The sequence below is a fragment of the Sphaerodactylus townsendi genome, linkage group LG01, assembly GCF_021028975.2.
Source record: "Sphaerodactylus townsendi isolate TG3544 linkage group LG01, MPM_Stown_v2.3, whole genome shotgun sequence".
In the NCBI taxonomy this organism is placed as follows: Eukaryota; Metazoa; Chordata; class Lepidosauria; order Squamata; family Sphaerodactylidae; genus Sphaerodactylus; species Sphaerodactylus townsendi.
The window spans coordinates 117328858-117349978 of record NC_059425.1 but is presented as its reverse complement, the minus strand read 5'-3'; the positions used below and the strand labels follow the sequence as shown (position 1 = coordinate 117349978).

The following is a 21121-nucleotide window of genomic DNA, read 5'->3' as shown; positions in this document are numbered from 1 at the left end:
GGAGCTGTCCTGCAGGAAGGCCGGGGAGGCTTCGCGGTGGGCGACTCATGCTGGCTGCGCGGCAGGAGGCGACCTGCAGCTGTGATGAACTGCTCACCCAGCAAGCGGCACCCCGGTATGGGCAGAGCCGCTGGGTGCTAGCTGTGTCGCCGCACTGTGGGAAAGGTTGGGTGTGGGGACCCGCCCAGTGCCCAGCGCTTCTCCACATGACGAAATGGCGTGCCCCTGGGGACATGGGATTTCCCATGTCCACATGGGCTATACGCCCCTGAATGCACTACACATTCTTCTTTAGCAGCATGAGGTTCAAGGGCTCTGCTGCCGAGACCCCTGCCAGAAACCCTGGTACCTAGTAGCTGCCCATATCATGGTATTGTTTACACCAGCCCTGGCTGAGTGTGACCGGGATGAGGTTACCCATTAGGGTTGCAAGCTGGGGGAGACTTATGGGGTGGGGGCTTGCCAACAATGCATTATCCCAAACATGGCATCATCACATCAGTCTAGCATTTACTAGACTAATTCTAGAGTATCATGCTGGAAGTGACATCAATATGTTGTTGGTTCCACCAATTCTCTTCATCTGTTCCTTCCTTCCTGACCTGTCCAGCAAGTGGCGATGAGAGAAAAGATGTACCCACAGGAAGTCTCTTGCCAAACCAGGGCCCCTGGCAGCCCTACATACATAGCAAACTTACATGGCAGAGTGAGGATTTGAACCTGAGTCTCCTACATCTACTCCACCATTTTAACCACTGTACCATGCTGCTTTTGTCTTTTAATTGAGATGGAAAATGTAAGGTAACTGAAACTGGACCAGATTCTGGCCAGATTTTAATATGACAACTTAGCAGAACTAAGTAGCTGCAGAGGAGCTCTGTTAATGATACAAAGCAACTATAAGACTTTTTGATGAGATTTATACACAACATTATTCACATACATTATCAATACAATTCATTTAAATGAGCTGATTTTGAATGCCTAGACAAAATGGCCGTTGCACCATGTAAAACAATCATATCCCCCTTATTTTAATGGCATTACATTTGGCTGTTGTAGAGAATGGATATATTAGGCAGGACAGAGGGTGACATATGGTAGAAAATGCTTACTATAAATTTGCCTGTCCTCATGCTCTGCTACAATTAATTGAAAAGTGAAAAGAGCCAACCAACCTTTTCTTCTGTCTGGCTAGGGGTATATCTTAAATTCCATTGAAGTTAATAGAACATTTTCCATTAATTTTAATGGTTATGAATTGTATCCTTAATCTGTTGGAATAACGATATTGGTTCTATTTTTTATTTTTGTTTTGTATTACAAAATATTTACTTTTTCCTCAAAAGACATAGAGTGAGTGAGAGAGAAATCTGGAAGTGCTGGTAACCCCCCAAGATCATAAATATTAAAAACAATCACTTTACAAATGCCCAGCAATATGGGCACGGTTGTAGTGATGAAATTATGTTATAATGTCTCATGTGCCCTCCAGTTAGATTATTAATTTAAAAATGGCACAGTTTAATAGAGAATTATACACATTCAGGAAGCATGGAATTCATAAATGCATGTACTCAGAGGTGGGATTCAGCCGGTTCGGTAGGTAGCTAAATTTTCTGCTAGTTTGCCAAACCAATAATCCCACCGCTGCCTTCCTCCCTCCCCACAAAAGTCGCCTGGCTGGTTGGGGGCTGAGGCGAGGACTCCTGTGCAGCACAGGAGTCCTCGCCTCATCCCCAAGCCAGCCAGGCGGCCTCTGCGTGGGGAGGAAGCCCCAGCCAGCCCCCAGACAAAGGCTAGTGGCTTGGGCTCCCTTCCTTTCCACGGAGGCTGTTCGGCTGGCTGGGGAAGAGGCGAAGAGCTTTGTCTCTTCCTCAGCCAGCCGGGCGAGGTTCGCACAGAGGAGAAGCCCCAGCCAGCCCCAGACCAGGGCTGGTGGCTTGTGCTTTCTTCCTTTCCACAGAACCAGCTGGGCGACCACACAGAGAAGAAGCCCCAGCCAGCCCCAGACCAGGGCTGGTGGCTTGGGCTCCCTTCCTTTCCACATAGGCTGAATCTTTGTCTCTTCCCCAGCCAGCCGGGCAGCCTCCGTGCAGGAGAGAAGCCCCAGCCAAGCACTTGGGCCAGCAGGCCGCTGAGTGCAAGCCTCTGGGGAAGGGGTTAGGGCTTCCTTCCTCCCTACAGAGGTTGCCCAGGTGTCCCAGCTGCTGCCCTAGCTTGAGAAGGCCACCGCTCTCTCTCCAGCTGTTAGGGCCCTATGGGACCTTGGTGAGTTCCACAGGGCCTGCTAAACTGTGCTGTTCCACCGGGCCTTTGTGGGGCCTGGCCGCAGAACACCCGGTATGTCATCTGCCTGAATTCTGGTTTTTCTGATCCCCTTCCGGGGGGTAGGATCAGACACCAGCCACTAAATTGTGGGTGGGCTCTACTGTTGCTACTAATTTTATTGTAGTGTATTTTACTGTAACTGAATTATTTAACTTGTTTTTTGTAACGTTATCTGTTGTCTGTTGGTGTGCTGTAAACTGCTCTGAGCCCTTCAGGGTACTGCAGTCTATCAATAATAATACTACTAATACTAATACTAATAACAACAACAACAATAATTATAATTATAATTATAATTATAATGTAAGGTTGCTTTGGTTTCTTGACGAGCCCGAAGTTAACCTTGAGTCTACATTCCTTCTTCCGGGCGTTGTGCCCAGGTCAGTCTTTATCTCTGTCTCAACATAGCTGCGTGCTTGCCGTCTTTGGCTTCTGTTCTGTGTGAATCTTTACCTTGGTGGGAACAGTGGGATGGGAAAGCTGGGTTGTTTTGGATTTGGGTTTTCGCGGGAAAGGTTTCGCCCGTAAAAGCGGCGGCTGGGGGGGAGTCTAGTCAGATTTCGCATTGTCTGTAGAAGATCATGATTGCCTACCAATAAATGAACTGTTACGGTTACTATTGGTCTGGACTGTAGTGATTCCTTACAAATAATAATAATAATAATAATAATAATAATAATAATAATAATAATAATAATAATAATAATAATAATAATGTATTATGTCTATACGTTGTACACCGCCTGGAGCCCCCTGGAGGTATAAAAATCTAAAGAATGAATGAACGAACAAACAAACAAACAAACAAATAAAATAATAGAGCATTTAATGACATCAGTTTTGGATTTCACTGGAAATAATGTCAGTGCGGTGATGTGGTGCTGGCATGCACCCCCATTCCTCCCCCATGTCCTTCTGCTAGTGCTTCAAGCACCAGCAAGCAACAGACTTGGTCAGGAACCCTTATCCTGCCTGGCTCTCCCATGCCACATAGCTGTCCATTCTCTGGCTGAACTCTAGGGACTCAAAACTAGCCAAGACATTGTGTGGGTACACTGGTACTAATGCTTCAGGATAGGATAGGTTAGAATATTTTTCAGGTAGTCTTTGCATACATTGAATTAGTTTTGACTTTAGACAAAGAGTTTTCTACTCCATGATTGCAGTTCTTCTAATTCAGCAATGAGACATGCACAAACTAAATCTAAACCTGAACATTTTATGTTGATTTTTTAAAACTGTGCGATGGACAGATGTAGAGTGTTGTTTTTCATACCCACTTTTAAAGGCAGTTTTATAATTTTTTTACAATAGCTTACATGAAATCAGTCTCCTTTTCTCTCTTTGAAGTTTATATACAATAATAAAGTGTTCTTCACACAACACTAATGTTCTGTGCTGTTGCGGTATTGGGTATGAAGCTGAGGATTCCTTTGACATTTAAAAAATGCAAGGGTCTTCCTTCCTAATGGAAAACATAATTTCCCAGATAATGGACTATTCTAGAAAAAAAAGAGAGCTTTTTACTGTATTTTATATTCTGATTTTTATAAGATGTACTATATAAACATAAGGTCTCATTGTTGTTTCCTCAGTGCCTTCTATTTTTTTTCAAATCCTAAGAACTACACTGTGAGGGAGTTCGAGGCCATTTTTGCCCCAGGGAGGCCTAAGAATGCCTTTTAGAATATTGTCTCTTACTTTAAATGCAGAAGCTGCTTTCAGCCCAGAGCACCTCTATTAATAATTCTCTATATATCCCCTATGTTAGCAGGGACTGGCTCAGCCCTCAGTTCTTTGGCACATCCTATGCTAGTATTCTGTTTCAAAAGATTGCTCCCATACATATAATGGCAGTTCCTTCTTTTCATCCTTCATCCAAACTAGCATTGTTTCACACAGCCCTGACAGCTTAGAGCCTGACTAGAGAAGAAAACTCAGCCCAACTGTTATTTATTTACTTACTTAAATTTAGTACCTTGCCCTTTCGTAGCCAAGCCAAACTCCTTACATGGTATAAGGCTTGAAACTCATAGATGTATACTATATCATAGTTTCAAGAAAACTATGCAGTAACAAAATAGATGAATTCTCTAATGTGAAATATTCTGATGTGGCAGTAATCATTGTTCTGATGTGGCTTCTTGACTATGCCATGTAGCTAATATAATGTGACTGTGCGGTGAGATCTGAGGCCACATAACAGTGATTGCTCTGGATACCCTGGTGGTTTCTTTTTTAACAGAGGTTCTCTTCTTTTTTTCTTACAGCTTCTAGATTGTTTTGTCATACCAGTCGTGATATTACTTTCTTGGTTCTTCCTGCTGGTGCGGTACAAGGCAGTGCATTTCATTGGCATTGTGGTCTGCATTTTGGGAATGGGCTGTATGGCAGGAGCAGATGTCCTTGTTGGAAGACAGCTAGGAACAGGTGAGTATTTATATGGGTATTTCCTATGATCATTCTCCAACTACAGAAGCTTCAGAAAATCCCCCTAAAATTTTGTTACCAATTCAGGTTAGATTATTTTGAAAACTACTTTTTCATTGTCCAGATACACAAAGCATTACTAAATAATTATTTTTCATTGAAAATCATTCTAATGAAAGAAAATAATTATTTTTCATTAGAGCAGAACTGATTTGGAAAGCAGATTTTGTAACAGCTGTTTTTTTAGGTTGATTGAATATTGAATGTATTAGAGTTGCCAGGTACCCCTGGCAGATATCCCCTGGCAACCAGTGGGAGCAAAGAAAACCCTAGGCCAGCATCATCAGCAATTCAGTGACATCACTTCCAGTCCAGAAGTGGTATCATCATGCTGCCAGATAATGCAGTGATGCTCTGGTATTTGGGCAAAAGCTGTATGTACCATAGAGGTTGTCCTCAAATACTAGGACATCCCTGCTTCACCACCAACATAACGATGTTGCTTCCAGTGTGGGCCAGAAGTCACATCATCACTTTATTGACAAGGCAAGCTTAGGCCACCTTTTGCTATAAGACCCCTGCCAGCCAGCTGGTCAGCTCTGAAGGGAGGAGCCCTGGAGTGGGGGATCTCCCTTTCCTTGGCAACCCTAATGGCATTCCTTTACATATTTTCTCAAAAGTAAGTCCATTAATTGGGACTTAAGTGTGTTATTTGGGACTTACTTCCAGAAAAGCATGGATAGGATTGCACTGTGTTTACTAAGGCCCCAGGAAAACTGTGCTTGGATCCAAATCAATGTTTTTTTCATGGCTGCAAGGACTTCCACCTTTCTTTGGCCTGAGGAGGGAATAATTAATTTTAAAATTGGTCCTAAATCATTGTGTCAATTGGGGAACTGATCAACCTGCATGTGGAGAACTTAATTCAGGGTTTATCCATTGACAAAAATTGTCTTCTTTAGATCTGAATAGCCACAGAAGTGGGATTGTGCCTACAGGCCCTGTGTCCAACCTGCAGCATATATTAATGTGTGTGTGATGTCTCTAATACATAATTTGAATGCTGCAAAGAACATGATCCCAGTCACAGGGGTACAACCTATGTGCAAGGGCTTCAGATGTTCATCTGAGCATGTAGACATCAGGGGTGAAGCCAGCAGGCAACATTCCTTTCTATGCATGTTTAATGAAAGCATGGACAATCTCTTGAAGAGGGAAACTAGCAGCAGAGAAATCCAGGTCTTCTCTCTGATACCTAGTTGTTCACAGCAAGGATTTTTTTAAAAAAAATTGGGACAGCATTCAGTGACAGCATGCTTCATCTGCTTGAAACCTGAAGCGCATACTCCAAGAATCGACTTCACATGCTGAACTGCTTATCTGGTTTGCATTGGTGCGTGCATCAGTTGAGATTTCATCACTTGATGACTTTCAATTAAATGTGTAAACTGTCTTAGTCAAAAAAGCATTGTGATATAAATTTTGTCCATTAAGTTTAGTCCAGTGAACAGGCACATGTGACCTTGAACTCAGAGGGAAGCACACGGAGGAGGCACCATAAATTCTATAGTATAAGCGTCTTATTATCCTAAACAAATAATGATGTGCTTAACACTTTGTGTGTGTGTGTGTGTGTTTGTTTTCCTTAAAGGAGAAAATAAGCTTATAGGGGATCTTCTCGTGCTTGGCGGAGCAACTCTCTATGGCATCTCCAATGTTTGTGAAGAGTACATTGTACGGAATCTGAGTCGAGTGGAGTTTCTAGGCATGATTGGACTCTTTGGCTCCTTCTTCAGTGGAATTCAGCTGTAAGTAGGGATGGGCATCATTGTGATATATATGCTATTGAAACAAAATAAGTCTTGTGGCCTCTGCTTCTAACAGCTTTACTGGAAATCTGATCTTAGTGATCTCTCTGCGCTGAAATGAGCAAAGGACCATTTGCCCCCAAACCCTACTACAAGACATGTCAGTCCCTTCATCTGCCATAATCTTATTTAACTGATCTATTCTAGAAAAAGTACCAGTTACTGGAAAAGAAGTTTCAAAATTGCAGTTGCCAAGGAATGACTGGAAATGTCATCAGTGTACCACAAATGCTGAAGGCCAAACTATACATTCTGCACCCATTTGTGTAACATGATCCTGATGAAATGCTGCTTTGCGGAGCTATAAGGAGTAAAAAAAAGGCATCAGAAAGAGTTTGCTTTCACTGTTCTTCTAATAGCTGATTCCTGCTTTCCTTGGGGCAGTGGTGTAGAGCTCACGGGATAAGGGGGGTATGATGCCCCAGGCGGAGCAGGGGCGTGGCAGGGGCAGGTTACGCCACAGCAGGGCATGCACGCCCTGAGTGCAGTTTCCCCTCGCTTGGCCTCTGGCTTGGGGGAAGATGTTGGGCATCTGAATGTAATTGGTCCATATAAACAAAGGGTAAAAAATCACCCTGGCAATGGGAAGTCTGTCGAGGGATGATGACCAAAGCTGATTTTGTTTTACAAACAAGCTGTGTGCTGTCTTATACTGTTCTCTAGACTGAATCCTATTTTCAGCAATTTCCTAATGGCAGTCCAGCTAAGTTTGATCCTGGCTGTTAGAGGTAGCTCTGCAAGGGCTCATTTGCTTCTGAATGCTCAGGGCTATATGATTCTGACCTATAAAATTCAGGCCTAGCATAGAAAGCAGCTCCCCTCACCCCCCACCATCTTGAGCCTGCAAAAGCCTTTGCAATGCTGACACAGCATTGTGGGTACAGTGACATTTTTTTAAAAAAAAATGCACAGCCAGTCAAATCTTCAGTGGCCAGTCTGAGCTTGGAAGTGCTTACTTTCTCAAAACACTTGGTGGTGCCGAGAAAGGTGTCAGCAGGCACCATGGCACTCACAAACACCCTGTTGGGGACCCCTGACATAGAGGGCTCTTTAAGGGCCTGATCTGGCATCCCCAGTCCCACCCCCGATTATGGATTATGTATCCATAATCTCCAGACATACTGGGAGGACACTGGGTAGACCAGGTAGAAGAGAAGGTGAGCGGTGAACCATTGGCTCTCTGCTTCTGCTGTTTTGCTCTATTAAACTTCACAGACTTTGACAGAAGACCTTGGATCCTCTAGAGTGGAGAATGATTGACCCCTAAATAGGTTGAAATTATGGAGATTTGCTCAACCCTACTTATTGTGAGGTGTAGAAGAATGGCTCAAATTGTATACTTGACTCTTTTTGGGCTATTTTATTACATATAATTTCTAAGCTACGTACATTGACTTCAAAGAATTCTAGAGTAATAGAAAACTGGCTGGTGATTTTCAGAATTGTTTTAGACTGTCAAAGATAATATTCTTTTTTATCTATGTGTTTGCAGCACCGTTCCTTTGATTTTCTAAGGCTGGGCATCCTTTGTGCACAGTGTGGCTCTGTTTTTATTACCTATGTTTCTCTTTTTTGTGTCTCTGCTTGGCCAGTGTTAATATTTTAGTTTAATGGATTTCAGTCATGTTCTAAATCAGTGTTCGGCAAACCCATGTTGGCCCAAAGTTAGCAGTGCTATGCCTGAAAGGCCCCAGGGGCAACATCAAGCTGTGCTCTTTCTGTCAACTTGAAGAAATACATTTCTGTGGAAAACAAAATAGAGTATACGTTTCACAAAGTAAGATATACAAAAGGGCCTGAATTTTTTCCCTTGCTTGGTACTGAGAAAGCATGTGGTGTAGTCATTTGTGGGCCATACTACTTACGGCCACAGGTGTAAGACTTAACTGTGTGATTATTCCCTCATATTAGCAAACCTCCGTCCATTGGGAAGCTTCAGCATCAGGGAGAAGACTTGTCTAGACCTTCTCTTTGACATGCTAGATTCGTGTTCAGACAATTTGTGTGTTATATGCTGTCAACTTGCTTCCAATTTATAGAGCCTCTATGAATTAATGATCTCCAAAACATCCTATCCTTAACAGCTTTGTTCAGGTCTTGCAACCTGAACATTTTTATAAGGGGAAATATTCAGAGCAGGATACTATTCTGGGGTAGACTGTGTTAAATTTTTTCTTTCATATTTAAAATTAGTTTTGGATAACTTTCATTTCAGAATAGGATAGAATTAAATCCTGAGCCAGCTTGCACTGTGTGGATCTGAAAACCATATCAGTGGTTCCTTGTAGGCTGGCAATCCCTTGAGAAGTGTGAAGTTATTTCAAGGGGTCTGTAAACCCATCCTACTTGGGCGTGTTTTTGCCCTTACCCACTTGTATCCCTCCCTCAGGCTGCCTCCATGGCAGCCATGTCCCTTCAATGCTGTGTCAGTCCAATTCCCAGCTGGGCCTTCCCAACTAGATACTCCTGAACCCCTATCAAGATAGGCAGCGCTGAGTCCTCCTCAGCTGGAAACCCCAGTTGTGCACCAGCCTTGTTAGAGCTGTTTGCCTACTCATGAGGACAACTGTTCTTTAGCCCACATAGTCCATCCCCTCTAATCTCTGTGGCAACTATGAATGAAGGCATGGGCAATGGCCCTTTTGAGAAGATTTTTTTTGGTGAATAGCTTCCTTGTGGGCTCAGTTGGTTTCCCTGGCCTCTCTCTCATGTCTGCAATCCCAGGAGATCCCAGAGCTGCACCAGGAATTGATCAGCAGCCAAGAGCCTCACCATGATACAGCTTATCCTCTTGACCACACTCAGATAGCCTGATGAACATGAGGGAGAATGGATCACTTCCAGACAGTTCATGCATCTGATGTGAACTCTGACTCTGGAAAGTTTATACTGGAATCAGTTTTGTTCATTGTTAATGTGCCACTGAACTTATTTATTTTGCCACCTAGATTAGTAATCACTACATTATCTGCTGAGGAAGAGACTTTCAGCCCAACACTTATCTGGAGATCTGACTGCATTTGCTGGAGATGAGGTTCCCCTTCCTCCAATCCAAGTGCCATCTCTAAGCCCATTCTGGGGGAACAGCTAGGAATCCCTTGTTTATGCCTGCATCAAACCTCCATCAAACAACAAACCTGCAGGCGGCAGCAGCAAACTTCCAGAGTATCACAGCAGTATCTGAAGCCAAGCTTAGCAGAAGCTTCTCTCCGTAGTGCAGTCTAGATCCAGCTGTGGCCTGCTTTTCTACTCTTTGCCTATGCACAGAAGAATTTGAAAGAAAACCAGCCAGGAAGCAGTTCCTGTAATTGGACAAACAGCACTACTCTTTCTAACCTGCAATCCATTTTGCCACTGCCTCCTTTCCCCTCCCTGTTTCTTGGAAAATCTACTATGGGGGGCAGGGGAACAAGATTATTGGACACCATATTTGGAGGCAAACAACCCTGCAAAATAGCTACTATGATTAGGCAAACAGCAGACATCCCCCTAACAAGCTTTCCTATTTGCCTGTGAGAAATGCTTCATCCTTCCCTCCCTCCTGTTGCCCTGGAAACCAGTTCAAAGGTGGTAAATGGGCATAGGGAAACTTTGCAAACCTTTAACTGTTGGCTTTACTAAATAATACTGAAAAAACCTGATTTTTTGTGATGGGGGGGGGTTGGGATAGAATTGGAGATTCTGTAATGTGTATTCAGCTGAAAAATATATCTGAAAAATACCGGTAAGGTATTGTTCAGGTATTTTTTCAGCTTGGATGTAACAAATGCACATCCCTACAAATTAATACAGTTCACAATAATATACTATTAATATTTCAAATTAAAAAGCTCTGAAACATTGATTTATGCCAAAATATCATATTGCTTTGGGCAGACAGATTGGTTTTCATTAAACCAGTTCAATTTTTTTTATTAGTGAGTCTTATTACAGTACCAATTACTTTTCAAATATATGCTTACACACTTAGAATTGATTAAGCAGATCTGTCTGTATATATAGGCCATGCATGTCTTTTTCCCTTGTTTGTAGTCACAAGCACTCCTTTTTTACTGTAGGAAGCTAACTAGAAACAATCTGAATTGTCATCATCATATTTTATTTTTGCTTCCTTTCCAGTGCCATAATGGAACACAAGGAGTTGTTAAAAGTGCCCTGGGATTGGCAGATAGGTAAGAAATACAAGAAGGAATGCTGTATGGATAGGTGCTGGGAATGTTGAAGGTGACCATGTTTGCAACTTTCTTGGATATCACTGTCTACACTGGATACAACCTACCTAATGGTGTAGTGTTGTATGGTTTCCGGGCTGTATGGCCATGTTCTAGTAGCATTTTCTCCTGGTGTTTCGCCTGCATCTGTGGCTGGCATCTTCAGAGGATTTGATGGTAGTAAAGCAAGTGAGTATATATACCTGTGGAATGTCTAGGGTGGGAGAACCATTTGTCTATTAACAAGTGTAACCATGAAGATAGCATAATCAATTAATGAGGGCATCTGCATTGTAGTAGCCTGGCTACTCCAACGGATCAAAAGGCCAGGCTATTACAATGCAGATGCCCTCGCTAATTGATTATGCTATCTTCATGGTTACTCACATGCTAAATGGGTGGATCCCACCCAACTTTCTCCCACCCTGGACATTCCACAGGTATATATACTTCACTTGCTTTACTACCATCAGATCCTCTGAAGATGCCAGCCACAGATGCAGGTGAAACATGAGGAGAAAATGCTACTAGAACATGGCCACACAGCCCAGAAACTACACAACACCCCAGTGATTCCGGCCATGAAAGCCTTCAACAATACATTAAACCTACCTAATCTTTTCTCGATATGTTTCTCAATGCTCTGTCCTGTGAGAATGTCCAATGGGAGTTGGGGGCTGTGATATATAAGGAGAAAGTGTTTTCCAAAGTTCCTCTGTTGCCTTTCTCTCTGGAGAGGATGGGGTTAAGAAGCCCTTTGACTATATCTTAGTTTGATCAGGAGAAAGTTGGCTGCACTGCAAAAAGGGGTAGGAAGCATCCTGCAAGTCAGGGTGGTTGTACTAGCAAAATGAGAAACCCTGTCATAGCCAGACTGTTTTCATGATACCAGTTTACTGTGTGTCATCCACCCACTTACTGCAGTACTATGTCTTGTGTTGTTATTTTAAAGACAGAATAAGCATATTAATATCCCAATTGCCTGGCAGCAAAGGGATGAAAAGCCAATGGGGCAGCATTTGAAATGTAAGAGTTCCAAAAATAGCCCTTTTTCATTAAATGTCAGATTTTCTCAGCCACTGTCTAGAAGAGAGGAACAAAATTCAACAATATCCATTTTGGAGGTCTAAGTTCCATAGCACCTTTTCTGAAAGAAAACATTTCTGCATTCAAGTTGCTAATGGGTTCTAGGAATATAAGGGGACAAATACATGCCCCCCTCCCACCATCACCCCCTCCAGCAGACCATTGAAATGACCATGTACAATGAACTGAGTTTCACTTGATTATTAAATGAAATATTCCATTTTAAATTTGAGAAACTAATTAATGGGATAAAATGTTTCTGCTAAACATAGTTTTCTCAATAAGAATGAATATTTAGGCATTATCTCTGCACTTGATATTTGCCACATAATGCTCTAAAGGCAAGATACACATGCTGAATAATGTAAAATGGCAAGCTGAGCACAAATGGTTCTGATAATGAGACCTGAGATAATGTGTTAGTAATGTGTTTCTATTAACCCACTTCCAGAACCAACATCAAAAGTAGCAGATTCAAAAGCACTCCTAGTCACCAAGTGATAAAAGAGAATCCTTGAGCACTGGAATTAAAGTGTATGACATCCTAGTCTGTTGCCTCCCTAGAGCTTTTGCTCATCATTCCCTCTAATTATCCCAAAATCTTAATAGGGCATATGCACATCTGTCAGGATACGTTGTCACAATAATTATTTAGCAAATTTACAGGATTGTTCCCAAACTAAACAACAAATCACCATGGTTTCTCATTTCTTGCAAGTGGCACAGCCTGTGAAGCTTTTTCGAGGGCTTGTGTCCCCTTAGGGAAGGAGTACAACACAGAAATGTGGTATAAATTTTCTGGCTAAGGCAACAACTACATTCAGAATCCAGAGGCAGAAAGGATCTCCTTTCTTTTCTCAGTGCATTGCCTATTCCTTAGCAAAAATACACATACCAGCTGTAGTATATTAACAGGCCGATCCTGTTTCCTGGGAGGAAGCCCCGTTGAATAGACTTGAGTAGGATTCTGAGCTGGCCCATTTAGAGTGTCTGTCTAAGGCAGGCATTCTGACTTCCTTCACCTCTTGAAGTGCAATTCCAAATTTGTAACAGCCCTTAACAATTCAGTAATCTGCCTACATATATACGACAGACACCCACTGAGCCTTCTCCTACACCAAGTTAGGGAAACCACTAATTGTCCTACCTTTTCACTTCAGGGACCGAGGTGACTGAAGAATATGGTAGTGTAAAATAGGTAGCCACTTTCCCTCAGCCCTGTCATCACGCACCAGAAGGCTAAGGGATGCCTGTCAATTTTTATTTTTCTTTCTCAGATATTCCTCATACTAGGCACACTAAAATAAATATTCTAAGGCAAAAGTAAACTTAAACAAAAACATATATTTATGGTAAAGAAGTGGAATTTTAAACTTGGAAATGGATGGATGGGGCAAATAAGGCAGGAGGCAAGATAAATATATTTATGCTAATTATACACGAGAGTTTGGCACAGACTCATTTTGGTTTCTTTAGCACAGCACTTAAGATTACTTGGTTCAGTTTACCTTAATGTTTGCTTCAGATATGTTGTTTCATAAGATAGTACAGTTTTTTTATATTTCAGGTGTTCTTTGGCTAATGGTTTCCCCTAACACTTAGGGTCTAACTCAGGCTGACACTTAACACTATGCCCTCACAAGCCTCACATAGTCAGCAAATCCTCAAAATAAACACAAAACACTCTCTTCAGAAGAACATAAAGCAAAACTCAATACCCCAGACTAGCTGGTACCCTGGAATTCTTCCCACACTTGAAGATATTCCATACTGATTTATATCTATCTGACCCCTCAGCTTGCCCCCTTTATAAACCCAACCACCAGTACACTCCAGACTGTGTTTTATTTGCTTTAACCACAGCATGCAGGGCTGCCACCACAGTAGAGCAAGACAGCATCTAACACCAACTGCTACTGCTTTCCTCAGAGAGGTAATGTTCTTTTTCAGCAAAAGCAGATAGCTGTTCCAGTCAGGAACTCAGCTTGTTGTAATAAGGGAGACATCCTCCTCCCCGCTCTGTATTATGCAGTTACTCGCCCAATCAGAATGCAGGAGGCCACAGCCAATCAGGTGGCTCCTCCTGTTCCTAGGCCTCTATGCCTCACTCTGAAGGTAAACAGTATTTTACTTTGACAGAATTGAATTTTAAAATTACATTTTCCTTGCAATCCATCACAATATCTGTTTAAAAGCCAGCTATAATTAGGCATATGTGTATTCCATGCTAGCCCAAATTTTATGCCACAGCTGAATTCTATGAGCTGAATCAATTATTCAATTATGCTGCCTGTGGTGAGATTTTTAACTGGACACGTAACAGCTCACACTTTCAGCCACATTGCCACACAGGCTGCCTTCATTATGATTTCCTTTTAAGAGTAGCGAGGCATTGAAGAAGAACTCACTGATATTATAAGGCCACATTATTTCATCAGAACGATTAGAAAAGATAAATGTGTGTGAGCAAAAATGTTTGCCCAATAGGTCTGTCCTTAGATCAATGCATTTTAAAGTTTGTACTCAATTGCTTGCCAATTTTGATCACATCTAGATATTGATCTTTTGCTACTGAAGTAGTCTTCTGTACAAAGCAATCGAAAGATGCTCTCAAGGATTTTTGTAAGCATCAGTGGTCTTTTTCTGTAATCCGGGTGAGAAATTAAACATTGCATAGAATGGCAATCACTTTGAAAGTCAACCAATAACAGTGTCATACTATTAGATTGTTCTCTTAAGAATAAAAAGAGCATTTGGAAATGGAAAAGAAAATCAACAGCCAAAGTTGTCTGCTTGAAAAATGTGGCTGGATGAGAATAGGGCTCACACACTAGAATATCAGTCTGGTTCTGTGCAGACAATACCAGCTGTAATGCAGCCTAGTTTGTAGTACTGTCCATACAAAGATTGATGGCATGCCATATTATTGCAGGGAGCCAAGGACAAACCACTGTGCACATTTCTACCCGTGCACAATTCCAGCCATATCATCAAAAACAAAAGAACCTGTTGATCAGTGCCTAGATTCTGTAGCTGAAAAGCAATTTTGTTGTTATAAAGCATCCACATATGTACATAAGATTCATTAGGAACTGAAAAGAAAAGTCATGGTGCATTTAGATCCATTATCCAGCAACATGGATAATGAAAGCATGGGTAACTAATAAAAATGTTGGACTCCTTCAAGAAGCTTAGTGAAACAGTTCAAACTCAGGAATGATCTGGGCATGTGGATGCTGTCCAACACATTAATGATGTAAATTCCACAGGGGTAGTTGAGTTAGTCTCTTGCAAAACAACAAGCAACAAATCTTATGGTTTGTTAAAGATTGTGTTGACCATGTTTTAATTTGGTGTTGATGGGATAGGTGATAATTGTAATGAATTCTGCTAATTATTAAGATATGGTTCACAGGAGTTCTAATTTATTGTCTGTCAAATGTGCCACTATCACAAAGATGCTTTATCTGATCGAGTTATACACAAATACTGTATACACAAATTGTGTATAACTCAGATTCAGGTGGACTTTTTTCCATAATGTGACAGAGTTTACTGTACTGTTATAATAATTGGGATTTTAGAGGTGCCAAAGAATATGTCTGAAATTACATTCTATACAATTTTAAATTAATTTCACTTTTCATTGTCAAGTATATGTGAAGTTATGTGATACAAAGCCAAACTATTATCCCTTCTGCCTCTGTATTGTCTCTGTTGAAGCTGCCCAAGGTCTCTGGGTGCCTGAGGTCCATTTACTGGTCTCAGGTGCCTCGAGTATCAAATCTGGAACTTTTTGTATGCAAAGTGTATGATCTACCACTAAGCTATGTCTCTTCCTTCAACATATTTATTATTTTATTTTAAAGATTTATATCTTGGCTTTTTGAAGGCAGTGTGTGAATTAAATAAAATTAAAAAAAACAGGTGGCAAATACTGAAATTGTAAAAGAGCCAGTAATAAAATCCAAAGGTGATGTTATGTACAGGAGGCTGTTCTTCCCCTGAAGGAAAACTCAGCCGCTCAGATGAGCTCATAGGGGTGCTGCTCCAGTAACCAATCAACTTTGAGAAGAGGGATGAGATGTTAGAGGGAACACAGGAGGAGTTGAATGTATTGTCGAAGGCTTTCACAGCTGGATTCAACTGGTTGTTGTGGGTTTTCCGGGCTGTGTGCCCATGGTCTGGTAGAACGTTAGGAACAAGATCTACCAGACCACGGCCACACAGCCCAGAAAATCCACAACAGCCAAGAGTTCTGCCTCAGGGAGAGTGACAGCTCAGGACTGGCTCAAGAAAAAGAGCAGACGGAATGGAGAGTAGCACTGCCTGGTTGTGTAGCTCTGTTTCTGAGAGAGAAGAAAGTGCATGTCTCTGGTAATGAGCAGAGCTTGTACAATGTAGTTTGACTCTGGGGAAAAGGCAGGCTGGTGTGGTGGAATCCTGTGGGGGAGAAAAAGTATCCAACCAAGCGGCTATTCAATAAAAGTCTGTTGGTGCCTGAAAGTATTGTAGAAAAGTCTAACTACTCTCTGGAATCCAAAAAAAGGCAATTTTTATGCCTCAGCCAGATTTCTCCTTTGTCTTTCTGGAGACCTGTGCTGCTAGTTTGTTCCTTTTAAACCAACCTGTATATACATGAATCCTCTTAGCTATTTATATATTAATCCAGCCTCAGTGATCTCAATAATCTTCTCGTTCATCTCACAGCAACAAACCCAAAGCCTATACATTCACGACCTGGAGAAAACCTGGAAACTGGGGGTGGGGTGGGGGGGGGGGTGGGGGGGTTAATTCAAAACAAACCTAGATCCCACAAGTGTGAGGAGGTTGTGTGCATTCCCTCAGTTGGAAAAAAAAGCTTGTCACTGGTGGATTCTATGAACCATGACCAAAGGAGTTAAAGGAATTATTTTCTCTCATCCCTCCCCTCTAGATTCTGCTGGGGTCCCTGAAAAGCTACTTCCAGAGGTCTCAGAATCCTTGGGAATAAAAGTGGAACTTAGCAAGGGCAGTTACAGTTTGGGGCAAAATTGCCAGAGGTTTATTCCTCTTCTTTTAAAGTTGTTCTCATTGCTTCTCTCCCCACTCTCCACCCACTTATATGCTGTATCCCCTTTCTATTCCTGAGGATCCCCTGTTGCTCATTTGGGGGGGGGGGGGAGGATACTTGCAGGGAAATGCAAGAGAAATACATTCTGTTAACTCCTCCTATTCATGGGTCATGTCTTCAGCCCAATATATATCGGATGCATGTTCAAAATATTACTGTGGAAAATATGAATAAACATGAAGGTCTTCACCTGGTGCTTTGGGCACTGAGATTTGATCGGGGGAGGGGGGGGTTCATGTCTAAGGCACTACCACAGAAAAAGCCTCTCTCTAGTATAACTACACACTAGTCGCTACACCTTAAAACATTTCCTCCCTTAACTGGATGAATAAAACAATGCTCTTGTTTTTAAAATGAAACTTTCTCCCTTACCCAGATTGTAAGGAACTCCCAAATAGTGTAAGATTCTTCACTTACCAGTTGGGGCAAGTTGTGGAAGTCGCTTAATTCTGTTTTTGCATTCTTTCATCTCCCAGGGTTGCTGTATGTTGGCTTTAGTGCCTGTATGTTTGGCCTCTACAGCTTCATGCCTGTGGTCATCAAGAAAACCAGTGCTACATCAGTCAACCTCTCCCTGCTTACAGCAGACCTGTACAGCCTTTTCTGTGGATTGTTCCTCTTCCACTACAAGGTAAATAGAGCAAATTGTGCATTTGAATAATTGATTACTATCTGTTCAAAAGAGTGTTAATGCAGAAAAATCAATGCAGACAAAACAATCTTGAGATTTCTATACTGCCTACACTTTTACCCATTGTTTTACTGGCACCCCAATCCATTTTTATACACAATTAATTCTATAACCATTGCTGCCCATGTAGACGTATACAACACCCTTTGTTGTGCTGCTATTAAAATGTGGCCAATACTCAAAAAAGCATTTACTGGAGGATGGTGGGAGAAAACCTGGGATGCCTCACTTGAGACACACACACACACACCTTCCTATATCACTGAGGCAGGGAAACCACTTACTGACCAGGCTTGTCATATTTTTCCTGCCTTTTTCACCTCAGGGGCTGCGCTTATTCAGATAAAGGTAGTGTAAGGTGATACAGAAGCACTTTTCCTCGTAACTATCCCAGAAGGTGAAGGATGCCCACTGTTATAACCTATCTAGGCAAACTCCTCAATACGACACACAAAACAATAATACTGAGGCAGATTTTAAACTTAAACAGAATAAAAGGTTTATCAACAGAGAGTCACTGAAGGGAGCAGACCTCTTGCTGGGGCTATGCAGAGAGCAGCCATTTTTGAACCATGTGCTCATCCAGGGAGCTCACTCAGCCTGCCAGGTAATGAGAACTCTTTGAGAATTGCAGCCTTCTAAGCTTTAAGGTTTAGGGTTATTTTCAGCTGGGTGACCTTGGGCTAGTCATAGCTTCTCGGAGCTCTCTCAGCCCCACCTACCTCACAGGGTGTTTGTTGTGAGGGGGGAAGGGCAAGGAGATTGTAAGCCCCTTTGAGTCTCCTACAGGAGAGAAAGGGGGGATATAAATCCAAACTCTTCTTCTTCTTCTCTTCAACAAGTGCTAGGGTATGTTTAGGGAGAGGGACAGAGGATTTGTGTATATCTCCTTTATTTTTGAAACCCTTGCTCAATCTGGTGCAGTGCTAAAATATACTTGTAAACATTTTATTTTTAATAAATACTTCTAAATCTTTGATGTGGAGAACAGTTTTCTGTACCACGAATGCCCCACCGTCTTGGATGCACTTTCTAAATAGAAGGGGAGAGGAAGACTGACAACTGGCGAGCAGCTTTTCCTCCGGGACCTCCAATCTGCCCTGTGGAACCCAGGAGAGGGAACCCAGGGGAAACTGAGGCTAGGCCTCACGGTTGGAAAGGAAGTTGGGGAGCCCTGTTCCTCCCCAGCGGGCAGTTCCTCAAAGGGTCAGGTGGTGGCAGTGGTTTACCCAGAGAGAAAGCTAGCCATCCCCAGGAAAAGTTGGCAACCCCTGGGAGAGGCTTGGGAGCGGAATAGGGCCTGCCAGACAAAGCAAGTCTGTTTTGCCACAGCAGGTTTTTTTAAAAATCACTAAAATAGCCATCTTTTCCCCCAACCCGGATTGAAGATGCTTCCTGCCTGCTGAGCAAACAAAAGTAGGCAGGAAATGCTTTATATCTCCTGTCCGAACCTTTTATTTTCATTTTTGCTGTTTACAACTGCCATTTTGTGTGCTGTAGCAGATTCTCTGTGACTGCTCCCCATGGAGGTTTCCTCTGCTTTCAGCTTATCCATGCGTGGTTTCTATATAAAAAAGATGAATAAAGTTTGTTTTGCCTATCAATCCTGTGCACGTCATTTTTCCTTTGTTTTGTTTTGTGGGTTATGTCTGTGAAGCTACCATGTCATGATTAGAGAAGCAGTAAGATGTGCATATTTGTGTCATCATAGCTTCACAGACATGCCCCTGAAAACAAAAGAAAAAGAAAAATGACACTTTTGCAGGATCGCTAGGTAGAACAAACTAATTCTTCTACTTTTTACACAGAAATCGTGCATGGATGAGCTGCACCAAATGGAGGAAGGAGAATCTCTGCAGCAGCACACAAAATGGTGGGCACAACTCTAAAATTGACCAGACTTCTTTCAGCCAGCAGGCAGGAAAAAAGAACCTCTTTGGCTGTCATCACTTGTGTTCACTATGCTGTGGAAACACAAAATGCCAAAACAGATCTTTTTAAAATGTCTGCAGGATGTTTTATTTCTGCTGTTTGGAAAGGACCATAGAGGAGAAACCTAGTTTTTATTTTTTAATCAGAAAAACTGGAGTGAGGGAGAATTGCCCTTAATTGTGATTTGCTTGTTGAAAGACCCAGTACTTAACAATCTTCAACATAAATTGCAGTTCACAAATCAAATCCAACCCAAGTTATCTCATCATGGCTTGCAGGCAGTACTTTATTATTCAGGTATTAATGCTTAAATATGTTTAAGGAAAAGGAACAATAAACCTTTTATCTCTTTAGACCTTAACTTAGATGAAAGCTTCTCATCTCAAAAGTTGATCAGATAGGACTGCCCAGGCCCCTGTGCAGTGTGTGTGTAGGGGGGGGGGGGTCCACTTGTAGTGGTGACAGAGGTTTTTTTAATGCAGCCTTATATACTTACCAGAAATACTTATTGGAAGTGACAACAAAATCCAGAAAACTATGGGCGCCCGTGTACCATATAATTTCCGGCAGTTCCTAGAATCACCCCTTTGTCACTTACGATAAGAACTTCTGGTAAATATAGAAAGCTGCATTTTTTTAAAAAAAAATCTCCCACAATTCTGTGTTCTCCCAGCCGTCCTGCTGATTACTGGTTCTGTGCTTGGCAACCCTGTGATCAAAGCTGGTAATACTGATTGCATGACTAGGCAGTCCTGTAAATTGTCTGTATTTCTCTTACCACTGATTTTATGGGAGGAAGTCCAGTTTTTAAAGAGCTCCCCATCATGAAATGTAAGCATTAGTATTAAATGGCCTAAATTATTTTTTTTGCTGAGATTTGTTTGCCTTGCATGTTTTTTTACTACCTAAAAAGCTGTTCTGCTTTCAGTCATGCTTCATCCCTTCTTAGCTGCTGTAATCCCTTTGTTTTGAAGCAGATTGACCAATGGGCAAAAGCCTCTTCAGTGGAAAGTAAATGACTTCATGCTACATTAGAATGACTGGAACATAATTTTATTGGGTTTTCATTGTGATTTCCCCCTCTCCATAATGGTCCTTTTCTCACCCAACAGTTTTAGTGCACCTACAGCAGTAAATTTCTGAAAATCAAAGGAACTCTGGGAAAGTAGCATTACCACTTTAGAGCTTTGGAAACTATATGTCGCCCACTCCCCTCCAAATTACATTTGAAGTTTTTTTGTTAATGTCTTGCCGCCTTGTTTCAGGGAGTTGCATCAGCTAGAATTATGTTTAGAATTGAACCTCTGTCAATATGTATGTTTGTCTGAAATGAAGTGTTGGAGGAGAGTTTCAAAGCTAGAAACTGATTGCCGAAAGGACAAATAAATGGTTTCCAGATCAAATCAAGCCTTATCTCTCCCTAGAAATGAAAATAATTAAGCAGAGGCTATTGTACTTT

The 21121-nt window shown here is 41.9% G+C and overlaps 1 protein-coding gene across 1 annotated transcript in view; it reads left to right on the top strand.

The window, feature by feature from the left end:
* The window catches only part of SLC35F1 (solute carrier family 35 member F1), a 253553-nt gene that overhangs the window by 216139 nt on the left and 16293 nt on the right, over nt 1–21121 (top strand). Inside the window, exons 4-7 of the mRNA XM_048492293.1 lie at nt 4602–4761; nt 6413–6569; nt 10749–10801; nt 17516–17670. Coding sequence (XP_048348250.1) covers nt 4602–4761; nt 6413–6569; nt 10749–10801; nt 17516–17670 — 525 coding nt within the window. The remainder of the gene's footprint in view (nt 1–4601; nt 4762–6412; nt 6570–10748; nt 10802–17515; nt 17671–21121) is intronic.